The 25,514-nt window shown below is 37.8% G+C and overlaps 3 protein-coding genes and 1 pseudogene across 3 annotated transcripts; 3 read left to right on the forward strand and 1 right to left on the reverse strand.

The window, feature by feature from the left end:
• Nucleotides 1-1,606: 1,606 nt before the first annotated feature.
• On the forward strand, nucleotides 1,607-4,842 carry LOC149015023 (tubulin-tyrosine ligase). The gene is made up of 2 exons (XM_089156007.1): nucleotides 1,607-2,064; nucleotides 4,329-4,842. The coding sequence occupies exons 1-2, from the start codon at nucleotides 1,700-1,702 to the stop codon at nucleotides 4,567-4,569; spliced, it is 606 nt and encodes a 201-aa protein (XP_089012133.1). The 5' UTR covers nucleotides 1,607-1,699; the 3' UTR covers nucleotides 4,570-4,842.
• Nucleotides 4,843-6,720: 1,878 nt separating this feature from the next.
• LOC149015024 (F-box protein At1g47056 pseudogene) lies at nucleotides 6,721-8,617 on the reverse strand (annotated as a pseudogene).
• Nucleotides 8,618-12,180: 3,563 nt separating this feature from the next.
• On the forward strand, nucleotides 12,181-12,936 carry LOC149015025 (heavy metal-associated isoprenylated plant protein 28-like). Its single transcript, XM_089154989.1, has 3 exons — nucleotides 12,181-12,339; nucleotides 12,525-12,597; nucleotides 12,705-12,936. The coding sequence occupies exons 1-3, from the start codon at nucleotides 12,334-12,336 to the stop codon at nucleotides 12,899-12,901; spliced, it is 276 nt and encodes a 91-aa protein (XP_089011115.1). The 5' UTR covers nucleotides 12,181-12,333; the 3' UTR covers nucleotides 12,902-12,936.
• Nucleotides 12,937-14,208: 1,272 nt separating this feature from the next.
• On the forward strand, nucleotides 14,209-25,362 carry LOC149015026 (NAD(P)-binding Rossmann-fold superfamily protein). Its single transcript, XM_089156888.1, has 5 exons — nucleotides 14,209-14,636; nucleotides 17,150-17,492; nucleotides 22,041-22,312; nucleotides 24,035-24,231; nucleotides 24,685-25,362. The coding sequence occupies exons 1-5, from the start codon at nucleotides 14,447-14,449 to the stop codon at nucleotides 25,123-25,125; spliced, it is 1,443 nt and encodes a 480-aa protein (XP_089013014.1). The 5' UTR covers nucleotides 14,209-14,446; the 3' UTR covers nucleotides 25,126-25,362.
• Nucleotides 25,363-25,514: the final 152 nt, after the last annotated feature.

Below are 25,514 nucleotides of genomic sequence, written 5' to 3' on the forward strand. Positions count from 1 at the left end.
TTTCAATCCTGTAGGCCCATGGGCCCCCAGTCCACAAACTCAGGAGGCATATGTAATTTACTCAAAATCTAATTTGTCTCGTTTCTGTCCACATAGCCTCAGTCTTTTTTTATGTGGTTTTATCATTTTATCTATTTTGCAAAAATGCTCCCTTGTTTTGGTATCGTTGCATAATACTCCCTTTTCATCTTAGGAATGGGTATGTCCGTAATTTCCGCTGCAAATCAAATTCAATTTCCAAGAAACTATAAAATTTAATATGCAGTTGGTAACATTTTTGTTGCCAAGAGACCCATTCTTATACAAAAGTATTTTTTTAAATATTTCTATAATAAAAAACCATTTTTTGCTTTGAAATGGGTGTTTAATAAATTTGTTGTAAGGTTTCAAATGGAACCAATTTTATTATTTCTATTTTTGTTTTCTAGTAAAAATATCTTTTTGATATTTTCTATAAAACGTTATTCAAACCACTTTTTTGATTAGTCAATTTTTTAAAGAACAAAAAAAAAAAAAATTATTTTAACAATCACCTTTTAATTAGTTCTTTAATTCCTAAGGACCTGTTTGGTTAGTTGAGTCTGGAGATTTCAAAATTTTAGATAATTCAAATCTATAGATTTCAAATTTATGGAGTTATGGTTCAAAAAATTAACTGTTTGGTTAGCCTGAATCTTTTGAGTGAAATCTGTAGATTCATCTTGAAAAAACATCTAAGGAGTCATGGACCCATGATTCAAATATTTAACGCTTTTATAGTAAGGATGAAATCTCTGGATTTCACATCATACCCATAAATCTACAGATTCACGTTTTTAGTGTAAAAAGGTGAATCCTTAGATTTCATGAATCTATGGATTCACACAACCAAACGAGTATAAATCTCTCATTTGTGAATCCAGAGATTTGAAATCTCTAAATTCATAAAACCAAACAGGCCCTAAATAACAGAAAAATGTCAAGAACGTTTTCTAAGAACATTACCGAACACACTGATGAAATATTCTCATGCCTCTCACACGGTCACAACTTTACGAAAGTAATTTTGTTATTTTTTTGTTTTTGGATTAAGAGGTTCTTGTATATCGGGATGAGAATGAGAATATTAATGCCGTCGAATGGAGTACAAACCCAAGACCTCTCCATGGGAGGTTGGACCTTTAACTGTTTTATTAACCCACCATTGACAGCTCTACGGAAGTTTATTAGGTCTATTTCTGACAAGAAAAAACTGACCATCTATTTTTTTTTTGGATAAAGGACACTTATTTATCGGTCATATCCAAAGGTTAGGATTAAATTAAAATTTTAAAAAATTTATCTTCTAAATCTTAGCTCAATCTAAAATTCCACGTTTGACCTTTGCGTTTTTAAATTCTGTAATTAAAAAATTGGTAATTACCAAAAATAAGTAATTAAAGAAAAGCGGTGAAGAGTAATTTTGTCTTCATGAAAATGTACGAAACCATGACAAGTGGGATTTGGTGTCCCCTGTGTGGCACTTTCGTAATTGTTCACCGATCACAAGGACCAATAGAGAATTGAAAATCTTCCCAAAAATGCCCGCTTAAAGGAACTAAAAAAGAAACCCTTTCAAACTTGAAATTCCAGAAATTCCAAAACCAACTTCCCCCTATTCTTAACCTTTCTCTGATCTCTTGTTCCTCACTTTTGGGTTTCATCGAAGAAGAAGAAAAAAATGCTGAGAATGGAAGATTCGCTTCGGAAGCTTGCGCTTTGGCAAACAAGAACTTTCAAACCTATCATGACTCACGACGAGTTGGAACCAATCATGGCTACTCTCGGTTTCATTGGCCTTCCTGTATCATCGTTGACATCGTCTTCTTCATCATCTCCGACGAACGCGGCAGGTGGTGCTTGGAAAGAATACGTGTTTTCCGCCGCTGGTGGTTGCCGGAATCGGTCTCCGACGGAAGTTCTTCCTCGGCCGAGACTTCCGTATCCGAGGATCGACGGGTTGCATACCTGCACGTATCGAGCATTCGTGGATGCTGTGGCTTTTTACCTTGGGAACAGTGATATCTCCGATATCTTCCACGTTAGGTCCGTATTTCTCGCCTTTCTCTCCGCTTCTTCTTGATTCTTCCAATTTTTCTGCTCTTAATTTGATTTTCAAATTAGTTTTGGTTTATTGATCAATCCTTTCTTCCCTCTGCAAAATTAAAAAAAAATTGTTTACTATTCATTAACGCGGTGTTTCCACTTTCCATTAAAACGACTTCATCCAAAGAAAAATGGTGTTTCCATTTTTTATCCAAGCTTCCTTCAAATAGTAACAATCTGTAGAAAAAGCCAAAATTACTGCTACTTTGCTTCTTAGTTTTTTCCTTGTTTTCTGTAGATTGTTGAGGTGTGATGATTCACAAAGCAGGTTTTCCTAGTTACGAAAAAGGTCTTAAGCTCTTCGATTGGAATTTTTAGGTTTTTTAATTTAAGAAAACAGAACTTGTCGGCATGCTTGGTCAGCACACATGCTTTCTGAGTTGATTCGATTTTCTCTGAATCGTTTTCTCGTTGTTGCCGTTTTCGCTGGAAGGTGTGAAATTCATCTCACTCTCCCTCCATCACTGTCATGCAGTTTCTGTGAGGAAGTGGTTCAGCTCACAATTTTAGGTTTCATTTAGGGGTAAAGCCGTCCAATATTGTTGAATTGTGCACACGAAATAACCATGAGAGAGAGAAAAGAATTATAATTCCAAAATCAGGTGGGGAAATGAAAAAGAAATAAAAATAAAAAAGCTGAAAACCCATGTAAAACTAAGGGCCCAGATCCAGGCCCAGTAGGATTTCATGTAGCCTTGTAAAGAGTTTCCTTCGTTGACGAAACCAGAGAGAAAGAGCGTGGTACCCTTGAGTAGTAGTCGGCACGCAATCGTCTTATTATTATTATAAATGATAGGATGACAAACCTCGTGTCCTTGTTTGGGCCAATGGGCCATGGCATGGCCCATGGCCCCTCTATTTCTGATTTTTTTTTTTTTAGGGTTTAAATTATTATTTGTAGAATTTAGTTGTTAGTCTTTTTTGTCTCCTTTTGTTGATTGACCACGATTTTCACACTCTGGAGTCTTTGAGAATTTTACCAAAATGCTATTGAAACTGTTTTCTGTTACACTTATGACTAATTCAAATGATAGTTGGGGACAGCTATGGCATTAAGTTAGGTAATAACTCAGGCCTTAGGATCTGAATTTTTTGGGGTAAGAGGAGTTAGGATCTTGTTTGAGGGAACTGGGGTTTCTTTTTTATTTTCTGCAAGTGTGAAAATATTTCATATTGTTTACTTCTTTTTTTTTTTTTTTGTTATAAAATTAATATCATTTGCTCAGTTGCCCCAGAATAGATGCATCACTAGGGCATAGAAGGGTGCATCAATTAGGTCATTCACATGAATAGAAGAGAAAAATTTCAAAGGGCTCAGAGAACATTTTCGCGCATTTTTTGAATTTTAAAAATTTGTTTAGGTGAAGGGTGACCCACCCTGTATGTGTAGAAGGGATGCCACACCACACCAATTGTAGGGTGTGGTATAGGGATGAGAAAATGAATTAGAAAAAAAAAAAATCCTTTGAGTGGGTATCATTTATTTTTGGCACCCAGTCATGAACTTAAATATCTGATTTTAGTTCTCATTTTGGTTAAGGCTGTGAAGAGTTGGGATTCTCTATCGTCGAATAATGTTATACTCCCACATTCAGGAGAGGAGCCTACATCTGAACACTAACACAGTAGATCCTCTCCTAAATGTGTAGTGGGGGGATGTGAAGGGTATTGCTGTTGAGGGTAGAGGAATCGGGGTCAAGTTCAATTTCAGCTGACAATTAGAGTTCATCACTTCTATGTTCTCTCAAGGATTCTGTACATGCAGTAGGCAAAAACAAAATGAAAAGGGGTCTAGTGAATGCTATTATAAAGATCAATCTGCCAAACTGATTTTGTTTAGAGTTACAGGTATAGCCTGTGAGCTATCCACAATCCTCTGATTCGAACACATCATAAGGTTTGCCCTAGCCATCCTCTTCAATCTATCTGCTTTCTTTACCTTAGGAAGTGGAACCATCCATCTTTACATTTATACACTATTGTTGCATTCTTTCCCAGGAAAGTCCCATTGAGCTACTATGCAGTTTTTGGACTTCTTATTCTGTTGTGTTTCAGAATTGCAGCTATAGCTTCCCTTCTAATTTTATATATTCAAGGTTGCAGGTCCTCACAATTCAAATGTTGAGTAGCTTAAGAAGTTTGTTTAATTACAGAGCAACCAAGCATTATGTTGTTTATTGAATTACTCTCTTGCTTTCTTTCAGGGGTATGCCTCTTCATCGAGTTTATGACCGGCCTTTTGATAAAAAGTTCCGTCGCTTGGACGAGGAAGAAGGGATCTATGTTTTCAGAGAAGGTACCTTGGACCAGGCAACTTATATGCTCTATAACAACAATAACAGTAACAGCAGCAGCAGTAACAACAACAGTAACATCATCACTGCTATTAGGACCAGTAATCCTGCCATAAGCAATCTTGTTCCATTGAAAGATATCATTGTGTGATCGTCTTCATACTCTTCCTTCGGCTTTTTGGCATCTCTGCCTCTCCATAAAGTTTTGTAGTTAAAATGAGAGTGAACCCAACAATCTTCGGTTTGATAGTTAAAGATGAAAGTGAACCCAACAGTGTTTGATCATTACATTGTGCATTGTTCAATGATATATTGCTTATACCTTTTTTTTGGGTAATTTTGTGTATATATGGCTTACAGTCCATTCTAATAACTTTGATCACTTAGAATATATTGTCTGTTCAATCATGAATTTAGTAGATTTTTGGCTTGTGAAATCCGTACATTCTTTTCCTTAGTGGTTGCAAAGAATCTAAGCAAGATCCAGTGTTGCGAAGTTGCAACTTGGTGGATACTTTAAGCATGAATCAGGATTGCTTCTAGTTCTCTTTGAATATAATCTATTTCTTCCTTTTATCTTACTTTTCTCCTGTAGTTGTATCTTCCTGCATCGTTAAGTTGTTTCAGCCATGGGAAAAGAAATTAAGGTGATGAAAATCAACAACTTTATTTTAGCATAGCCAAAAGGGAGAAGATTTCCCATGATGTCAGTTAATTTTGTGATGCCATTGATGAGTCTCAATGGTTTATCTACATGGCGACGAAATTTTTTAGTCCACATGGTTGGATTCTTGACATGTATTTAATCTCAAGGTAAGATTTTTAAAAAAATTAAATTAGGTAGAATAAAATTTAATACCATTAACATCTAATTTTCTAAGAAAAGAAAATTTTAATTTAATCAGATGGATTGAAAATTTTTCTCATTATTTCTGTAGAGGATTTGGTTTTGTCATTTGCTTTCCTCATTGAAATCTTACCCACCTTCTGCTGGGAATAGAGTGAGAGGGATTGGCCATCGTAATCCACCTCTCACTGCAAGTTTTTTCATTTGATGCTTGGCTTGATCAGAATTTCATTGTAAAAGAGTGAGGTTGAGCAGGACCAAATCAACTAGTTGTTAGTCTAGTTGCCCAATTCTATTGATTCTAATCCCAACTTTAAACGTTGGTGTTAACTAAACTTCTTTTCTACTAATATATATAGTTTTTTTAATGTTGCTCACTTGAGTTGGGCCTAAACTCTAGTGTGTCCCACTTATGTGGCAAATATTACATGCTGCTTTCACTAGTGAATTTGAGAAATTACAAGTCATCCATTAATATTTTTTGACCATTTGACCGCTAAGTTTTCAAAATTTAAAATGTGTTAAGACTCAAATGCCCTTATCTTATCAAATTACAATATTGCCCTTAATATTCAGTTCCCTCCAAATGTCTCTCTCTTCTTGAAAACTACCCACCGCCACCAGAAACCACCACCTCCCGCTCCCCCTACCAACAACCATCACCCCACCTCCCCCATCATTGCTGCAACTCTTCCCCACTATTGATCAAAGTTAGATGAAATTTTAGATTTTACAATTAACAATATTCTATGATGGGAGATCTGCAAAGGTATTTTTTGCTTTCCTTTTCTTCCCCCTCACTCTTGTCTAGCGCTAACATTCATAGTAGCATAGGCAAAAAAAATCATGTAATTGCTTTTAGAAGCGGGTTAGGGATAGAGCAATGAGCTAGAAAATGGCAAGACTCAGAAATCAAAAGTTGTAGAGTTTCTAATCAAATAGAATTAGATTTGGAAAGAGAGAAGTCTACCAAGACAATGAAACCCTTAATGAACTTAGATTGCAAATTTCGGAGACATCTATCTACCTCTCTCCTTTGCTTTCATGGCAAATACTGAAATCCATCACAATTAACACCAAAAGAATCAATTGATTGAGGTAAACAAATCAAATGGCATTGGAAGCAAGAATTGCAAGAAACATGGACAAGTCTAGCAAAACAAGAATCTCAAAGAAAAAAAGAAAAAAAACCCTAACTCAATCACAGGTGGCACCATTTCTCAAATATCAAAGAGCCCTTGGGGTGAACAACATCGACCACCTTCTTCCAAGCTTTAAGTTCCTTATTCTAGGGTTTTCTGGCGCCTGTGGCTCTCAAGTGAACTAGGAGTTTTGTTTGTAAATTTGAAAAAATTAAGTGAAATTTTGTAAAATAAATAAATTTAAATAAAAAAAAAAAACTTATATTTTTATGGTTTGAGATATTCAAACTTCGTGTTCTTTATCAGAGCTTGTCTCTTTCTCTTATATTCCTACTAAGCCAAATTCTATTATTGACTTTCTAGTGCGGAAGGTTTTGTTTATTTGATTCGTCAATTGTTGACTATAAACATGCTACTGTTCTTCAATAAAAATTTTATTATTAAAATTTTAAATTACAATCGGAGAAGAACATTTTTTTTTTTTTTTTTTTTTTTTGACTTCTTCTTTTCTTATGTTATTAGAGAATTCAAATAACGTGTGACAGCTTCCCAGAACGGACACAGAAATCGACCGCTGTTTCTTTCAAAAGAATTAACAGTCAGTGAAGCTCGATCTGCCTTCAAACGATTTATGCGACCATCGCTCAAATGCATGCAAAACGTAATCGTCAGCTTCACCAGATTAGGGCAATTGCTATGAGAAAGAATTTCCACGCCATGATCGGTAACAGGGCAGCCCATGATGCACAAATTATTCAACGCCATGAATTTTGAAACAATGCAAGAAATCTCAGCGTCACCAAAGGTTGGACTCCAACAGACTGCAAATCGCTCCAGGTTCCGGCAATTCACAGCAAGGGAACTCAAGCTCAAACAAGTAGGGTTTCCACCAAAGATTATCAATTCCTTAAGCTTATGGCATCTTTTGGCAATGGCACAAAAGCCTTCGTCAGTGATTTCATAGTTGTTACCTTTCCCTCTCCATCCAAAGATGTGGAATTCCGTTATCAGTTCGTGAAAGAAATGAACGAAGGATATTTCAGACGGATTATTCCAATCGGTGGTCTTAACCAGATGCAAAATCTCCAAATCAGAACAGTTAGAGATGGAAATTAGGGCAGAATCGCTTACACCGAGTGTCTCCAGATGGATCTCAACCAAACCGGTGACTTGTTCTGCCATGGCTTCCAAGATCTTGTCCCAATCTCCAGATCGACAGGATATCTTCAACGTTCTGAGTTTCTTGGATCCAACAATCAAGGGTCCAAAGCATTCTCCGTTACGCCGCTGCTTGATGCGGATGGTTTTGAGAGATTGAGCAGCAATTCCAGGTCCAATAGGCATGCCAGGAGAATCATCCGTAATTCCCCCAAGACAATTGACAGAGAGAATTTCCAGGGAAGAAGAGTGATCGAGGACAGCGTTCATGCCTTTGGCACCGAAACTGCAGGCGTGTAAATGCAGCTCCTTTAAACCCTTACCCTTGAAATTGACCGCAAAAGCGGCCATTCCTGCATCAGTTAACTGCTTGCAACGACAGAGCTTGAGGAAATTAAGGTTATGGCAAAGGGAAGAGACAAGGACGAGACCATCGTCGTCGATGAAGTAAGATGGGCTTGACATATAATAGGATTTGAAAACAAGCTTGGTGACGGCATTGTAGCGATTGAAGAGGGAAGGAATTACAGGGAAGAGATCAGATTTGGCTCTGATGGAGAGAAAATGTTGGTTCTGACCTTCAACGTATAGCCATCGGCGACAGACAAGAGAGCAACTTTTCCGGTCGACGGAGTCCAAGAAGGTGAATATGCAAGCCAGACAATCGTCCGGCAAGTCGGAAAGCTGTCGACGATTTCTTGCCTCATTCCTGTTTTCTTCGATCGATGAAACTTCTGTGATTGCGTTCGTTCCTTCTGTCATGTAAGTTGGAATTGATGAACGATCTCTCCTTGTTTTTCTTCCTTCCGAGATTAGGTACCAGTGAGATTGGGTGTGATTTCTCTCATCGTCTGTCAATTATTAGAATGCTAGGGTTTCTTTTACCCAAAAAAAAAATTTTGGTCAGGTTTCCAACTATAAAATTTTTGCAAACAAAAAAATCCTCAATTCATAAATTCAGTGAAGCAGATTAGATGTACACCTTTTAGATTTGCATATGATAACATTTATATCAGGTTCACCAAAAAAAACATTTATATCCCTGAAATATTTTTATGTCTAATATCAATAAGTTTATATTGAAGGACATTTTTGCCCTTATCAAATCTTCTTATAAACAAGAATAAATAATTAAAAGCGGAGGTTGTCAAGCAAGATTTGCAAAATTCATTGAAGAAAAAGTGCAAGTTTCGAAATCCTATATTAAGACTACCTTTTGTTGTTAAAGACTCCTTCCGACAAAAAATTTTGTTTACTATAATAGCCGTGAGGTTCTCAAATCATGAAACATGGCATTTTCGAGACCCAAGGATTGTGATTTTCTACCCTAGTAAACACAATGTTGGATCTTGAAAACATCATATGACACGATCCGAGAACCATGCACGAAAGACACGTGCAATAATGAACAAGGACTGTCTTTACATATGTGATAAATGTTAGAAACTAGAGATTTAATCATAACAAATGTTATATAAGCTACTTCAACGAGAGCAAATTTTCTTTTCCCAAAATAATAAATTAGGAAATTTTTCATTAGACATTTTCAATCATGTTTTATATCTTGTACCTTCTCTTTTGTCTTCAATGTCTAACCATACGGTTGACCATCTCATCTGAAAAGGTCGCATTCGTGTTGATGAGGACAATTCGACCAAATTCCACTCAAAGAAATGAAGAAGGAAGAGAAAGAAAAATGGAAATTGTAGGAGTCGAATGTTTGAAATGGGTTATAAAACTGGAGTTTTTATTTGGTACAAGGCATTTTTTATATATAAGGGGTGTGGGGATATTACACATTGCTATCAACAAGAGTCAAACTCACAACCTCTTCATTAAGGAGTATTGGTCTTTTCACTTAAAATTAATCTTTGAATCTCAACATATTTCACTTGTCATTTTATAGCAATGTACTACTGTACGCACCAAATGATTTTTATCTGGGATCCTTTACCCTATCCTCCCATTACATTTTTCCACCATACGTTTAGAAGGGGGCTTCTTTGAGAATTTTGATTGGGAGCAGCGTAATTAATGCGTTGCTTCAAGCAATTGATGGCCCAGATTCTAAGCTCGATCCAAATTAAATTTGGACTGTTTAATTATAGGAACAAGGCCCCGAGGGGCAGCAAGCCAAAAAAGAAACGCAATGCCTCCCCGGCAAGAAAAGCAAAAGGACAAAATCGTTGAGACCAAGCCCACTTTTGTGGACAACTCATGGACCCCCGAGGGTTATGTCATTAGTCCAAAAAATTGAAAGCAGCCTCCCCGATATAAAAAGATCAATTAAAGACAAATACACAGACCAAGCCATCAAAAAACAAACACCACCGCCAAAACCAGACTCCCTAGACAAAAAAGGAAGCAGGGGACGAGAAACATATAAAGGAGGCATTAAAATATAAATAAGATTTTCAAATTTTGGACTAAGAAGGAGGAGTTTCATGACAAGTAGGATGTATATGTAAAAAATAAAAAAAATAAAGACAAATGGTCAAAAAGGATAATGCAAAGATCTTTATAAACGGGGGAGGCAAAGCAAAATTCGTTTGGCAAAAGCAAAACAAACCCGGGGCCAAAGAGTTGCTACAAAAAAGAAAAGGGCAAATGGCACAAAGATAATTTGTCCTAATTGACTTTATGCACGGGGAGGCATATGCAAAGTTTCAATTTTTTTGGACTAAAAATGACATAGACCAACCCTCAGGGGGTCCATATGAAAATTACCCTTAATTATATGATTCACTAACATTTCAACAATTTGCATGTAAGTCAATTAAACGATCCAAATTATTTTGGATTGATTAGTGAATCTAGGCCATCTGCTTTATGCAGCGTATTAATCACGCTACTTCCAAGTAAAATCTTCTTGTTAGTGTAAGAGATTGATTCTTCTTCTAAACATGTGATGAAAGAATGCAATAAAGAGATCCGAATTGTGTGGAAACAGACGTGAAGCACCCTTTGAGAGAAGCTAAGGAAGTACTCAAGCTTTGAGAAAGAGATTTCAGATTTAGTAAAGCAGTTAAGCACTCCATCTCTCAAAGCTAATTTTCTCATCTTTTTGACTCTGGTAATCCGGGATGCCTTGGGCAATTTGGCCTTGGTTGTTGAGCCTAACCTTTAAACTCAAACGTTGCTGCGTTTGTTTGCAAAGGTAGGGTGGGAAAAAAAGGAGTGAGAAAAAAAACATGTGGGTCCCAATGCGATGAGAGAGAAGAAAAGGAAAGGAAAAGAAAGGATTTTGTGAAAAAGTAATGGTGGTGGGTCCCGCTTTTTATTTTTCTCAACTTTCCTACAAAGTTCCACAAAATATGTGAGGTTTTAAAATGGCTTGAGGTGGGAAAGTGGGGAAAAAAGTTCTGATTAGGAAATTAACGAACCAAAAATCCATGAAATTAATATTTAAGATTTCCCAACTTACAGAAACAAAGAGCTAGGGAATTAGGGTGATCGTTTAAGATTTTCTTTTTTCTTTTCTTTTTTAGTTCAAAGACCGTTTTAGATTCAGGTCTAGTTCCAGATAGAATTCTATTTATGAAAAGAAAAATGGCTATTAAATTGGCAAAGATCACATAAACTTTTTCTTTTTTTTTTTGGAGATCTTTTCTCTGCTAATTCTTTTCCAATTAGATCAATCCAATATTGATCCAGATTGGGTTTACGTGGGTTCAGTCTTGAGAGTGTGGATCATCTTTCATCGTTACAATCACAAATTATTTAGGACCCACAAGAAAATTTTAATAAAACATTAAAAAAAAAATCTCATCACCCTAACTCTATGGGGGAGACGATCCAGACTCCAGGACTCCAAATGAGTTCAGAGGATCAAAATTCATAATCAATACCAAACCGGTCTCACTTTTGACACTCCTTAGGATTCTTCCAGAATTTCTCTGGACGGCCTAAAAGAAAAAGTGGGCTGTTGGTACTGATGCCACGTAGACACTGATCTGTACCAATCAAAGAGAAACAAAAAGGAATCTTCCCTGAGACCTTAAAGAGACAATATTATCCTAAAAATACCAAACTTGCTCAATGCTTTATTAATTTCCTCAAGGGATCGAATTCTTACCCTTGTTACTGATCAAACCCTTTTCCCTTTTTCATTCTTTTCTTCTCCTACAAGGGAATAATCATCTTTTTTGGCTCTTGATCCCCTATCAGATGATCTCAACCGTCCAATCCATATTATTTTTCATGTCTTTTGGATCAGATCCATGTTGCAGTCTTCAACTTTTCCTGGTTGGTTTGTTACTTAGTCTTGAAGAACTCCAGAGACAACTAGTTCTGCTCATATCCTCATTACTTGTTGCAAATTGTTTGTGTCTCATCAGCCAAGATCCCATAAAAGCTAAGTTGGACCCGTCAAAGCCCATCATTTTTAACACTTGATACTCCATTGCATTCCTCAGAGAGAGAGAGAGAGGGAGAAGAGAGAGCCTTGGAGCTTGAGCTCCCAAGACCATTCAGTTGTCATCTTATTTTCATGGTTTAATATTGATTTTCACTTTGAAAAAGCAAAGCAAAGAAGAGAGAGAGAGAGAGAGAGATTCCTGAAACCTATGTCTCTAGAATCCCACTTTAGTGTTCGTTCCATCTTTTCAAGTCTGTGTCTCCATCCACTATATATATCAACATCCCCCCCTTTGTTCATTCCAATTGTCTCAGGCCCTCAAATCATTGCCTCTTGATTTCTTTATTGCTCTCATCCTCATAACAATCTTCAAGTCATCCAATCAATCTGATCCAGTCTAAGGTGTCCTTCATGGAGGTAAGTTTCTTCTTCTCTTTCATCTTGCTCTGGTTTCATGGGTACCCTCTGACATATAAGAGCCAATAAATGGGTATCTGTAGCTGCATTTTCTTGTTCTTGAACACAAGGATAGGTAGAATAGGTAGTCATGCATGCATGAGTTTCCTGTTGAAGTTTTCTAATGAGGATGAACAAAATTGCAGACTGTGGAATTGAAGGTGGAGATGGTAGGAATACATGAGAAGAGACTAAGGAAGTGTCTTTCTAAAGTAAAAGGTAAGATTCGTTCTTTCTTCTTTGAGAACCACAGCTTATAATTTCAATTCAGGCTCTGGCAGAAGCAATGAATGTTATTTTTCTGATGCTATTTGTTGTTGAAACAGGGATTGAGAAGGTGGAAGTAGATGTTAACAGTCAGAAAGTGGTGGTTACAGGGTATACCCATAGAAACAAAGTACTAAAGGCATTGAGAAGAGCTGGTTTGAAAGCTGAGTTTTGGTCTGCACAGAATGAATTACTGAATGCATATGCCAGTGCCACCTATGGAAGCCTTAGATTTAACCATTTCAATCTCTTCTAGTGCTTTTGTTTTTTATCCATTCTTTTCAAATGATAAGTGAGTTTCCCAAGAAAAATCGGTTTGTTTCTTTGTAATTTTTTATATTTTTATATATATATAAATGATAATATGAAATTTTTTCATGAGGTGTACTTTTCTTACCTTATGAATTTATCCTATTTCAGAGGAAGATAGGCATGAAGACCCATTGTGAATTAATTAACAACAGTGAATGAAAGAAAGACCCTAGCTCATCCTTCCTTACTTTCCTGAGGTTGCAGCAGGGTTGGGTTGGGTTGGTCTTTCTAAAGCCCTAGTTCAACTTTGAGTCCATTTACTTGAACTTAGGCTTGGCTAAGGCTGATTATTATTATTGTCCCTAACCAAGGGAGAGGGAAGAAAAATGCAGATTCAGTTCCTCTCCACCCAGGGGGGCTGTTCCTCCATGCCCCACTCTCATGAAGAGCTTGACACAAGCCTGCCCGTGTACCACATTCAGGGCCCAAATGTGAGAGGAAGGAGATGAGAGGACAGGTAGTTAGGTGGAAAGGACCTACTAGTGAAAAATATAGGAGTCTATGGGAAGAAGAAAATGAGATAGAAAGCAAAACATAAAGAAAAAAGAAGATACGATCGAGTTGAACTCATCCAAAATTTTAAACTCTAGCAAAAACCCACCCTAACTAATTGCGGAAATTCCAATTCCTCACCCTCCGTCAAGATTAGGGTATCTCAGCCAAGAATCTAGATCTTGTATTGATGGGGGCAACATCCATCTCCCCACCACAATACCGCATAGTGAGGAAAGATGTCCGCGTCTAAGTTCAAACTATTAGATCTCAAATGTTACCACCAAAGAGAGTCAAACCCTAACCTCTTCATTAAGAGACACAAGTCATTGTCAACTGAGTCAACTCATTGATGCTACTTTGGCATGGTTTTAAGTATCGGTAGTGGTATCAAATTATTTTGATCATTTGATTTATATTGATATTGACTATGATCAATGCAAATTCACAAGTAAATAACAGGCATCTCTTTTTTCTTTTGTGGGGAGAACTAGTAAGGGGCTAGGGCTATTACTTTATCCAATAGGGAGCGTTGAATCCATGACCTCTTCACTAATAGGTGCCGGTCATATTGGATAACATGGCCATTGGGTATCAACATGGTGGAGATGGAGACTGAGACTGAGATTGAGACCGAGACCGGCACGGTGTTTGACAATGTGCAATTATGTGCCTACAACAATGGGCCTGAACATGAGTCATGACTAAACAATGGGCTTGTGTGAACCACTGGTGAACAGGCCCATGATGTTCTATTTCTCTTTTCTTCCCCTCGCTCGGGTAAACAACTTCGTCGTTGTCAGTTATCACCGATGCAAATGTACAAGAGAATCTCTTCTGTCAACGGTGAGCAGCAGTTCAATCTCTGGACTTCACATTCACAACTCAACGGTCGTCTCGCCTTTCGATCTGATGAACTGAGGAAGAAGGAAGAAGGAAGAAGGAAGGAGGAAGATGAAAAAATAAAAAGAGAGGGAAGAAAGAGAAGAGGGAAAATATGCATTTGAGCGAAAATGAGGGAATTGAAGGGAATATCTTCGTTGTGACGGGAGGGCTTGGCTTCGTTGGTTCCGCTCTCTGCTCAGAGCTTGTAAGAAGAGGAGCTAAAGAGGTTCGATCTCTCGATTCTCGATCAACTTCTCCATGGTCTGATCATCTCAATAAGATCGGTGTTCGGTGCATCCGAGGTAGGCATACAAGAAATTCTAGAAATTTATTACGATGTATGTGGTATTAATGGTCATTCTATGATTTTTCGAATGAATCAAAGAATTGATTTCAATTTCCCATAGATGAACAGTTTAAGATGCTCCCTGTCGGATTGACTCATTTATGGTATTTCCTGTGTTTTCCATTTCATTCTCTTTGGCTCTTCGATTCTGCGCTCTCAATTACATAGATGTTTCTACTTTTACAACGCAATGCTGTGTTTCCAAGTTTAGTTTGTTTGTCACCACAATTTTATTTTTGCGGGATCTGGTTTTAGGTATTGTGATTTAGCCCTTTCCTGGTAATCTTCCTTCTTCTCCGCTAATCCACTCGTTATCCCCTTTCTTTTCCCTTCCCTTCCTTCCCGGGGGCCTCAGAGAATGCGATTTACTATAAACGCAAGTGGCTTCGCTCTCTGGAGTCTGGAGTCGTTGCTTCTGCATTTACTATTTTACTCAATTGCCCTTCTTGCGTAAGTGAGACTCTGCGTAACTTGCGGGAATGTGTTTCCTGTCGGGGACCGGAAGCCAACGTTATGCCATGCTGAGCGAAACATGCTGCACTGTCGATTCTTGGTCGTGCTTAATCATAGTCCACTCTTGGAGTCGTGGAACGCATATCCCTGTTTAAGAAAATTATAGACCTGACATGTTGCCAACTTTCCTGGGCTATCGAATCTGCAATTTTGGGCTATTGCTATTGATGGGGGTGTAACCATCTATCGAGCCAAATCTAGATAAAACCACTCATTTAGACTTCACATTACTGATTATATACTGATCTGGAACCGATTCCTAAATCCCAGCATTTCATATGTGTAACCCTTCATTTTTAATTGAGAACAATATCTAGGTTTTTTTTGGGTAAAAGAAAATAATATCTATTTATCAACTATGGAATACTTGAATACAAGGAGGGTTTCTACTTAGGGTGGACTTGGCCAAGATTGAACCCAGCCAGCATGCTTATCCTGACATTGTCTGATCCTGCTCAGCATGACCTCCCAACTCCAGCTGAGAATTCCCACCCGGAATTCAATGGCAGGGATTTCAGTGTTGTATTGTACAGCTGAGTTTCGGTTTGGTTGGGTCGGACTCATTTACGCTATTGACTTTACTCTGTTGGTGGTTCTCCTGGGATTAGTTGTGCTACTCTCATTGCAAACTTGCAAGTGAGCTCGTACATCCTACTGTTATGGCTGTGCCACTTCAATAAGTACTTGAAACCAGTGTTAAGCAGCCGACTTTAAATCCAAAAATCAAATGCTGGCACTCAAAATGCGACTGAAGTTGTATATGATATATTATGTCTTCTATCTAGTTTATCTCAGAACATCTTGTTTCTAAGGTTGATGTACATTGCTCTAGCTTAGCATTGGTTCCTACTTCCGTCTGATCATTTAAAATGATACTCCCCTGACGGGAGCATACACCTCATGGCCTCATCTTGGATGCTCTTGGTTATGTCACTCCATGAAAAATGTGAAAAAAGTTTTTTTTATCAGTGGGCCCTCTGGGATGTTGTGGTGATGCAATGCTATGGAGGAGCACTCCGTGCCCCACGGGAAGAAGATCCGGATTCTCAATGAAGAGCATACACCTCATGGCCTCATCTTGGATGCTCTTGGTTATGTCATCCATGACAAGTGCAAAAAGATAAGGGCTTTAGGATGTTTTGTGATGCAATTCTATTGTAATTAGATATTCCTTGCCTCAACCTACACAAGTGTAATGTGTACAGGAAACCCCCTCTCTTCACTGAAAAATGCAAGTATGGATCCATGTGGCATAAAGCCTTATTGTTTCCCAAGATATGAGGCTCTCTTCTCAGATGCACTTCAGTAACCCCTCTCTGGCTCCGTTTGTTTCCAGGTTAAAACTGTGTAAAAGGAAAATTTTCAAAAGTGAAGTTTTTACTTGATGAGTTTCTTCTTATGCAGATTTTATCTGGAAACAGAAGTGGTTTTAGGTAAATTGGGAACAAAATTTATAAAACAACTAATTTTCAGCAAATTCACATTAGACAAGACTATCAGTTCTTTCTTCTGGTCTCTTTTACAGGAACTCTGGTCTTAACCTGTGACATCCAAGTCTCCATGGGAAATATTGTTCCGCATTTGGGTTAATGCTTATACCCAGTTTAGTTGAGATAAGATAAGTCGTTGTTGTTTTTAGACTTGTATTTATTTAGAGTACAATTCACCATTCCAATTTTGAAATTTCAAGGTGATGTGAGCAAAGAGGAAAGATGTTGACAAGGCATTACGTGGTGCAAATTGTATTTTTCACCTTGCGTCAGTTCTTTTTTCTGGTCTCTTTTACAGGAACTCTGGTCTTAACCTGTGAAATCCAAGTCTCCATTGGAAATATTGTTTCTCATTTGGGTTTATGTTTATACCCAGTTTAGCTGAGATAAGATAAGTCATTATTGTTGCTTTTAGGCTTATATTTATTTGGAATACAACTCACCAGTCCAATTTTGACATTTCAAGGTGATGTGAGCAAGAGGAAAGATGTTGACAAGGCATTACGTGGTGCAAGTTGTATTTTTCACCTTGCATCATATGGCATGTCTGGGAAGGAAATGCTCCAAGTTGGGCGTGTTGATGAAGTCAATATAAATGGAACCTGTCATCTACTGGATGCATGCTCCGAGTTTGGGATCAAGAGACTGATATATGTGAGCACATACAATGTGGTGTATGGGGGTAGAAAGATGGCGAATGGTAATGAGGCCTTGCCTTACCTTCCTACTGATGACCATGTTGATCCATATGGCCGAAGTAAATCTGTTGCTGAGCAATTGGTTCTGAAGAGCAATGGCCGCCCTTCCAAGTGGGTATTCTATTTTCTTTTTTATTGTTTTCTTTTCCACCCCTATCAGTCAAACAGGTCATTATATACTAGAACTTCTCAGCTCAAGGCATGTGAACTGTTTTCCTGACCCAGCTATGCATTTAACTGGTGCACATGAGAAAGTCTTCGGCATGGAACATATACTTCGATAGATTGAATAACAATAAAAACATCATTGATTTGTTGACCATCTTCACTTTATTGACCTTGATTACTAAGCTAAGGGATTACTGGTTTTTTTTGTTAACTGGGTTTAGTTAGTTCATTGTGAGAAAAAGCTTTTGGTGTAAATTTGCACTTGTTCCTTTTCCCTCTGAAAATTATGCAGACTCATGTTTGGTTGTGTACAATACCTCACTATGTGTTGAAAAAGACGATCATGGTCTCCAGACAAGTAACCATTTTACATACCCTAGGAAAAATCTTATTTATCTATTTCCTTTCAGCTCCATCTAGTTTGCCAGTAAAGGGAAATAGGAGATAAAAATGTAATTAATTGGAAAAAGTAATGCAAATTTTCTAATCGCAATTATATGATTGGATCTTATGAGATATGGCAACCAAACTTTTTGAGTGGATTCTTCATTTTCCTATTCAAACCTGAGGAGTTAGTTAAGATGCATCTTCAAGCCAGGGAAACCAGTGGAAGATCAGTTGCAGCAGGATCAATACAATAAAAGATCAAAATTAAATAACTGAAACTCTTTTTCTAGTGTTGTTTTCCCTTTACATATGAATAAGGAAAGAAGAAAAAAGGTATATGTAGAAGGGGGAATAGGATCCAGTTCTCTGAGCCCATCATCCTCTCACCCACGTTCTTTTACCATTGATGTGCCTCACAGCTTGAAGGATAACACTTTCCTCTTTGATCTCTGTCTTCTTTGCTTCAGCCACATACATGTTATTTGTAATAAAGCACCCAATCGTAATTTAAGAAAGAAACCAATTCATAAAACCTATAAAATAGAGGCTTCCAATAATGTCTAGCTACCACACATCAAAATACAGACTTGTATTTTAGAGAACAAAAAAATGTAACGAACTGATATTAGAACCAGCTAAATGGGGAAAAAGTTCTGAGAATAGAAACTTAACATTGGCACTATAGAATAGATTTCTTCCACTTTCTCCAATGTACCACAAGATATTTTTAAAAATCAATTCCAAATAAGACAAATATTGGCTGTTATACAATTATACTGGTCATGTGATCACTGACATGGAAATCATTTGGTCTTTTTCTTCATATTTCAATCTACATCAGAAATGTGATGTGCCTATCTGAAATGCTTTGAGTTAGATATGCAGTCGTTATTGGTAATGATTGGAAAAGATTTGTAACACACATTTGCAAATACTATCCTCAAATCTCTAGAAAGGCTGATAGAGCTTGCTCCAATGAATTCCAGGATATTTGAAGAGATACCTGGGAATGATGATAGATATGAAGCTAATTAAGAAATAAGATAGGAAATTATACAGCAGGAGGACAGAGTTTCAAATGAACCCCAGACTGTGAAACTTAAATGGTGTTTCCCTGCAATCTGACAAGATTGGTCAGATTAACTTAGGAATCCAGTTTTCATTATGATAAAGGGGGTTGCAATTAAGGCTGGTTTAGAAATAAAAGAAAACAGGGCTAAAAATTGACACCAGTAGCTACTTAGAAAGTTCATTCCAGAAATCAAATTTGAGAGATTGATGACTGAAATTCAATGAAATCTTTGAAGCAATACAATCATTGTGCTAACAGAGGCGAACACAAATGGATTTGCAAAATATGTCAGAAAACAGAGTATCACAGATTAGAAAAATCTTAGAAACTTACTTTTCAATTAAGTACACAGGTGCAGGAATATACCTCTAAAAAGGACCTTGGAATCCATCAAGGCTTTTTTCTGAATCTGCCTAAGGATACTATGAAAACACACAGGACAATAAGGGAAAGTGTAACTCTATTTCATAAAATTATGGGGTTTTATAGGTCGTCACACCTATTTGTAGGCCAAAGATATTCTCCCCTCTCCTGCTCATAACTGGAAATACTCAAGTAAGATCCAATGCTAAGTTGAAAATGACTCGCATGGCTACTAGGACTCTAAGAGGAACCATAAAATGGATGAGTGACACCAACTTCAATTCCTAACCATTTTCAGGCTTGACTAACAATTTGAAGCAGAAAAGGGAAACTAATATAATTCCTGAAATCTCATGTACTACTATGAGTTTTCCTATCCAAACCAATCAACTTGGTCTTATTTATTCTCCTTTTAGCCAATGCATCCTCTCGATTTTATGTGTTGTAAATCCATTTTAGTTCCCTTCATTCCCATCTAAGCCATCACAGCCTTCATCTAATTCTTGTTAAAATTTTCCATTAGGGAAGCTGATTTATTCTTGGAAATCTAGTCTAGTCTCCCTGATAAGTATGCACCCAAGTTATGGATAACCTGATGCAGATCTACAAGGCTTCCAGCCAAGATCTAATTTGTTATGATGAAGGATAAAGAGAAACCAAAGTTACTGTGGTAGCAAATAGACAGGGAAAGAAGGTTATTGAAGTGGGATGAGGAGAACTTGAATGCTTGCTGATTTTCTTGACAAACTTGATGGTGATAAAAATGGATGATAAATATGTGGAGATAAAGAGGGTAGATGGCAGCCTAGAGTTCCACTAGTTGCCTCACCACATGACTCTCCCTTGGGCATATTAATTCGCATGTAGTTTCATAAGAAAAGAAAATCTTTGATTATTCTTGAATCATTTTGCTTCTTAAAAAAGCTCATCTTATTTATAGGCTAACCCACTAGGCAACAAACTACTAAAAATGCCATAGCATTTACCCAAGTATCATCTAACTCACCTGACCTTTGACAATGAGTTTCCCTTTGAAAATGAGGCTTCTCTTATTGACAAACTCCTTCTGAGTAACTGGTTACCACCCATACATGATATCTGCTTAAAAATAACACACAAAAGTCCAACTTGGATGAAGTCTATCATTTGGGCTAGCATTGGACCTTTGTCAAGGGTCTAGGTCAACTCATTACTTGCACTGGCCCTTAAAGTTGAGTTGGACTGTGGGCTTGAAGGCACAGTCTTATTCGAGAATACTTCTCGGCATAGTATTGAGAGGCCTTTTTGATGGTGGGCTGTTACTTGGACAAGCCAGATGCTCTGCATCATAACCAGGGCACATATTGTGGAAAAGTTGTTCTTTTCTTAATCGTGCTCATTGGAAATTTACTGCCATTGGCACATGGATGATGAGAAATGTGAAACCTAAATTGGTCCATCAAGACCATGCTGACTTTGACCTTTAAGATCTCTTAGTCAGATACATCCGGTGATAGGTCAAAGCACATTTTCAAATATATGCAGGAGAGAACAGGATATTTATCTGGGCGAGATAGTAATGGCTTTTGAAATTCAATGTATTTACTCAAACTGAAACAGCTAGAACTAAATCCAGCTCTAGAATTGCTGCTACTTCTGATTGGTGCGCTGATGTTGGCCATGATTTGATAGAAGAAACTGCTTACTGGAGGCGTTCACCTCTGCTACTAGCTAGCTCTTTTGCCTACCCCATCTATGCTGTAGTGGCTCCGTACATCCTTTCTCTTTCTCCTGCCCTTGGGTTCTCCTTCCACTTTGAGCTCTATGAAAGAGAGCCAAGGACACTATAATAGCAAAGGGTTTCTGGTCGATAAGTCAACAGGTGTTTCCCCTAGGGCAGACAGAAGAAGGGGAGATTCCTTCTACCTTCATAACTGCCTGACTCACCTGCTCAAACGTGAACTATGTTCTGGAACTAGTACCTGCCTGTGGAATCATAGCTTTTACCGCTTTCAAGATTGTCTAAAAGTATTAATCTTTCTTAAGTTAGGAAACCAGAGCAAGTGCATGTGAAAGTTCGCCTGATCTAGTAAGAAAAACCTTACTTTGGAATTAGACAAGTATCTTCATTCTTTTGTTTCATAGTTTCTTGGTCAAGGTTTTCCTCACAGTATAGAATAGTGGTCTGATGTTGCTTTTCTAATATCCAACAAATTAAAGTGTATAAGACCTGTTGCTTTGGATGAAAGCCCTTGCTTCCATTTGGCCTTGTTTGAGCTTTCTTATGGCTTTGCTCAAGATTGGTCTTGGGTGTTGAGAAGCTATTCAAGGTCTATTGTGACTGAGTTGGTAAGCTAGTTTTTTGTGCCACCATCCACCATTTGTGGTAGAAGTGGAACATTAGGAGATGGACTTCCAAGTCATGTTCTCTGGACGTGATTTGGAAGCCATCTACTTCAATGTCTCTTCTAGACTTCAATATGTTCCCCATCCCCCTATTGTTGATACCCCAAGGAACATGCTCATTGTTGTTACCTGGGGTATTAGTTCTCCCCTCCAGTCTCCCTCTTGAAGGCCGGTCAGCTCCTCCGGCTTCCACCCCTTGTACATTTCCTTTTTCTCTTGTTTTTAGTAGTTTATTATTCACCCAATTTTTTTTATTAAGGTTATGCGTCCTGGTTTTTTGTCAGGAAAAAAAAAGGCATTCGTCTTTATACTTGTGCAATTCGTCCTGCTGCCATATACGGGCCTGGTGAAGAAAGGCACATGCCCAGGATAATTTCTCTTGCCAAATTAGGTCTGTTGAAATTCAAAATCGGTGAAGCAAGTGTAAAGACAGATTGGGTTTATGTGGACAATCTTGTTCTTGCTCTAATATTGGCTAGCATGGGACTCTTGGATGACATTCCTGGGAAAGAAGGGCATCCTATTGCTGCTGGCCAACCATACTTTATATCCGATGGTAATTTCTGATCCAATCCTCTGGGAGTAACTCCATGGTATTTTTCATTTGTTGAAGCTAGTGTTATTGAAGTACTAAAGTGAAAGTTTCTTTGCATTTATTTCTCGTTCCTGAGCAAAGTTGAACAATTTGTGTTATGACTTTGGAATTGGCATTCAATATGATGAATCTCGCTTGTGCCTGCACAAAGTTCAGAATTTGTTTGGCTTCTTTTGGAAGTTTCTCGGGGTGATTGTTCATCATGAATCTTTTTTAATTTGATTATTTGAATTCATTGCATGCGGACAACCATTTGAAGTTTGCAATATTACTATTTGTCCTCCCACGTATTCAGTTTTCTCTAACTTCAGTAATATTCTTCACCTCCATTTTTGCATTAGTGCCTTTGAACTAGCTCCTTAGCGGTCTTGATTCCTTTGTTTATCTGATTTCTCCTTTATTTAGTGCCACAGGGGTAATCCATTTGTATCAGTTGTACTTATTTCTGAGTATTTATTGCCACAGGGATACTCCATGATTCGCGTTAGACGTACTGATTTCTGAGTATTCAGTCTCTCAAGGATACTACATGAATAAGAATCGTTATTTTTGAGTATTTCTTACTGTGAGAGCCCTTCCCTTCAACTCCTTCACAGTTGCCTAACATTCCCATCATCAAAACTTACATTCAACCTGCGCCTTATTGAATTGTCCCTGACCTTGAATCAAACCCCTTCCCCCCAACCCCCCCCCCTGCCTGATCATTCAGTCAAGTTGTCTAGCCCATCTCCTATTCAAACCCCACATTCCTACCGTAGTTTTTACCCAGCCTTAACCAACTATCGTTTTTGTCCTAGATTTGGATAGATCCACCCTCTTAAGCTTTCAAACGGTTAGAAGCTCGGTCCAAGCCCTGGCCTCAATTTCTGTAACCACAACTAAGTTACTGAAACTTCAAATTCAGCATTATTCCTTCATCAATGAAATCGCAGACTTTCATTGATAGATTCCCCCCCCCCCATCATTCAATTGCCATAATCCAATTACCTAACTTTTAACACTAACTGGTCCACAAAGGCCAACACCCCCCCCCCCCCCCCCCCAACCCTGCTCCCCAAAAAAAGAAAAAAGAGAGAGAAAGAGGAAATATTCTAGCGTTGTTTGAACTTGCTTGTTCAGTGAAGATCTGTTAATTGGCTTGTAGTTGATCTCCTATCAATCTTGGACTACATTAAACTAGACAAGAGAAAGAACTTTTTTGAAATCACGAACAGCTACAAATAGATAAGGCAACACCCATGCTCATATTTGTTGACTGATTTCTTGGGCTCTGAATAGAGTTGAATGATGAAACAAGATTAATGCAGCTGTTCCCATTTAGTCAAGATGATCCATAGAATTGATTTCACTAGTCCCCATGGCTAGATGTGACATGTTCTCTTACATTCCTGATATTTGCTGAAAAAGGTAGGAAGTCAGTTTACTATTAAATTAGGTAAAGGATGAGAGGTTTCCTTCTTCCTTGTGGGTGCAGAGCTGTCCACAGGAGTAATTGTACTTTCAAGGGTAGATCTTCTATCTTTTTATAAGACCTTAACCTGATGCCTGTGTACAGTATGAATAAATATTTACATCTTAGTAATTGTCCATTTAGCCATTTTCCTCTGGGCGCTCTTTCCAAGCCCTGTCAATCATCTGTTTCTTATGATTTGTGTCTTACATGTGTACTTTTGTTGTTAACAGGGTCTCCTGTAAATACATTTGAGTTCATTGGGCAGCTATTGAAAAGCTTGGAGTATGACATGCCAAAGATTACATTAGATGTAAAGCATGCACTTCTCCTGGGGAACATATTTCGGGTTGTCTATACTCTATTTTATCCTTGGTTAAATCGATCATGGATTCCACAGCCCTTAATCCTTCCAGCTGAAGTATACAAGGTTTGTTTGCTGTGCAGGCGTTCACCTTCTTTTGCTTAATATTCATTCACGTTCACATTAGTTTCCCAAGCAAATCCATATACTTTTTGTAATTTATTTTCTTCATTAAAAAAGCAGATCCATATAAACATTCAATATTAGTGTCCAACAAACCTTTAAACCACATTCTCAACCCCTTCAACAAAAATAAGGGTGTATCCCTGCCTCTGATTTTACAGAACATGCAATGTGTTTATTGGCATTACATCCCAGCGTTGCTCTATTTCCATTTTGTTTCTATATAATACATAAATACAAGATACTTGCAGATCCTACATCGGTATTTTCCATTTCCTTCGTATTGACTCCTTGTGCTTTCAGTTTGTTATTAGTGTGTTTATTATTATAGCAGTGTGCACATCTTCATGGTTTGAAAAAGTATATAGATGTATCTTATAAGCTGCTGCGTGGCAGGTTGGTGTCACCCATTACTTCTCCTACTTGAAAGCAAAGGAGGAACTTGGATATGTGCCTATCACCAGTCCCAAAGAAGGCATGTCTGCAACGATCTCCTACTGGCAGGAGAGGGAGAGAAAATCTCTGGCTAGCCCTACCATATATGCCTGGCTCTTTTGTGTGATCGGGATGACGGCATTGTTTGCCTCTGCTTACATTCCTAATCTGGGCCCTTTTGAGTTTATAAGATCTATCCACCTTTTCTTCTTCCGGTCAATACAAGCATTACAGATAATTTTCCTTCTCGCTACAATGGCACATGTATTTGAATCTATATATGCATATCATCTAGCAAGGAGAGTGGACTCTGCCAATGCAAAAGGATGGTTTTGGCAAACTTTTGCTCTTGGTTTTTTTTCACTGCGTTTACTGCTGAAGAGAGCCAAGAACTTGAAGTAGTATGATCTGTCTTTTGCTTATACTCTATGTATGGTTAAAGCAAGTAATTGGTTAGTGAGATTGCTTTACATTTTTGGAATCTTGGATTTTAATAGTCCAACCTCTTAATTTTCATAGAAGAAAATGTAACTAGCCCTGTCGGGTGTTTGTCTCTTATTTGTCAAAGAAATACATTATAGTTGTATCAGTTACCTGAAATTGGATCTTGTGGTGATATTTGTGCAGGGTTGGTGGTTCTTGGTGAAGGGCATTGCCACCTTTAGTATGTCCTTAGTCTTAGAAATGGATTGGGTTCTGGTTGCCCAAGCCCAATTACCTCAGAGCAATCTAATAACCTGGCAGAATGAGCTGACCTAGTTATTCTCAAACAAAACTTGCTCCAAATGTTA

Source organism: Hakea prostrata, chromosome 5 (genome assembly GCF_041222555.1).
Source record: "Hakea prostrata isolate BN-2017 chromosome 5, UWA_Hpros_2, whole genome shotgun sequence".
Lineage (NCBI taxonomy): Eukaryota > Viridiplantae > Streptophyta > Magnoliopsida > Proteales > Proteaceae > Hakea > Hakea prostrata.

What these genes read in the sequence shown, in the direction of transcription:
- LOC149015023 (XM_089156007.1), top strand. Translation starts at nt 1,700, where the DNA reads ATGCTGAGAATGGAAGATTCGCTTCGGAAGCTTGCGCTTTGGCAAACA. An exon ending in TCCGATATCTTCCACGTTAG is followed by an intron (nt 2,065 to 4,328) that starts GTCCGTATTTCT and finishes GCTTTCTTTCAG; the next exon opens with GGGTATGCCTCTTCATCGAG.
- LOC149015025 (XM_089154989.1), top strand. An exon ending in GTGTCTTTCTAAAGTAAAAG is followed by an intron (nt 12,598 to 12,704) that starts GTAAGATTCGTT and finishes TTGTTGAAACAG; the next exon opens with GGATTGAGAAGGTGGAAGTA.
- LOC149015026 (XM_089156888.1), top strand. Translation starts at nt 14,447, where the DNA reads ATGCATTTGAGCGAAAATGAGGGAATTGAAGGGAATATCTTCGTTGTG. An exon ending in CGGTGTTCGGTGCATCCGAG is followed by an intron (nt 14,637 to 17,149) that starts GTAGGCATACAA and finishes TGACATTTCAAG; the next exon opens with GTGATGTGAGCAAGAGGAAA. An exon ending in AGCAATGGCCGCCCTTCCAA is followed by an intron (nt 17,493 to 22,040) that starts GTGGGTATTCTA and finishes GTTTTTTGTCAG; the next exon opens with GAAAAAAAAAGGCATTCGTC.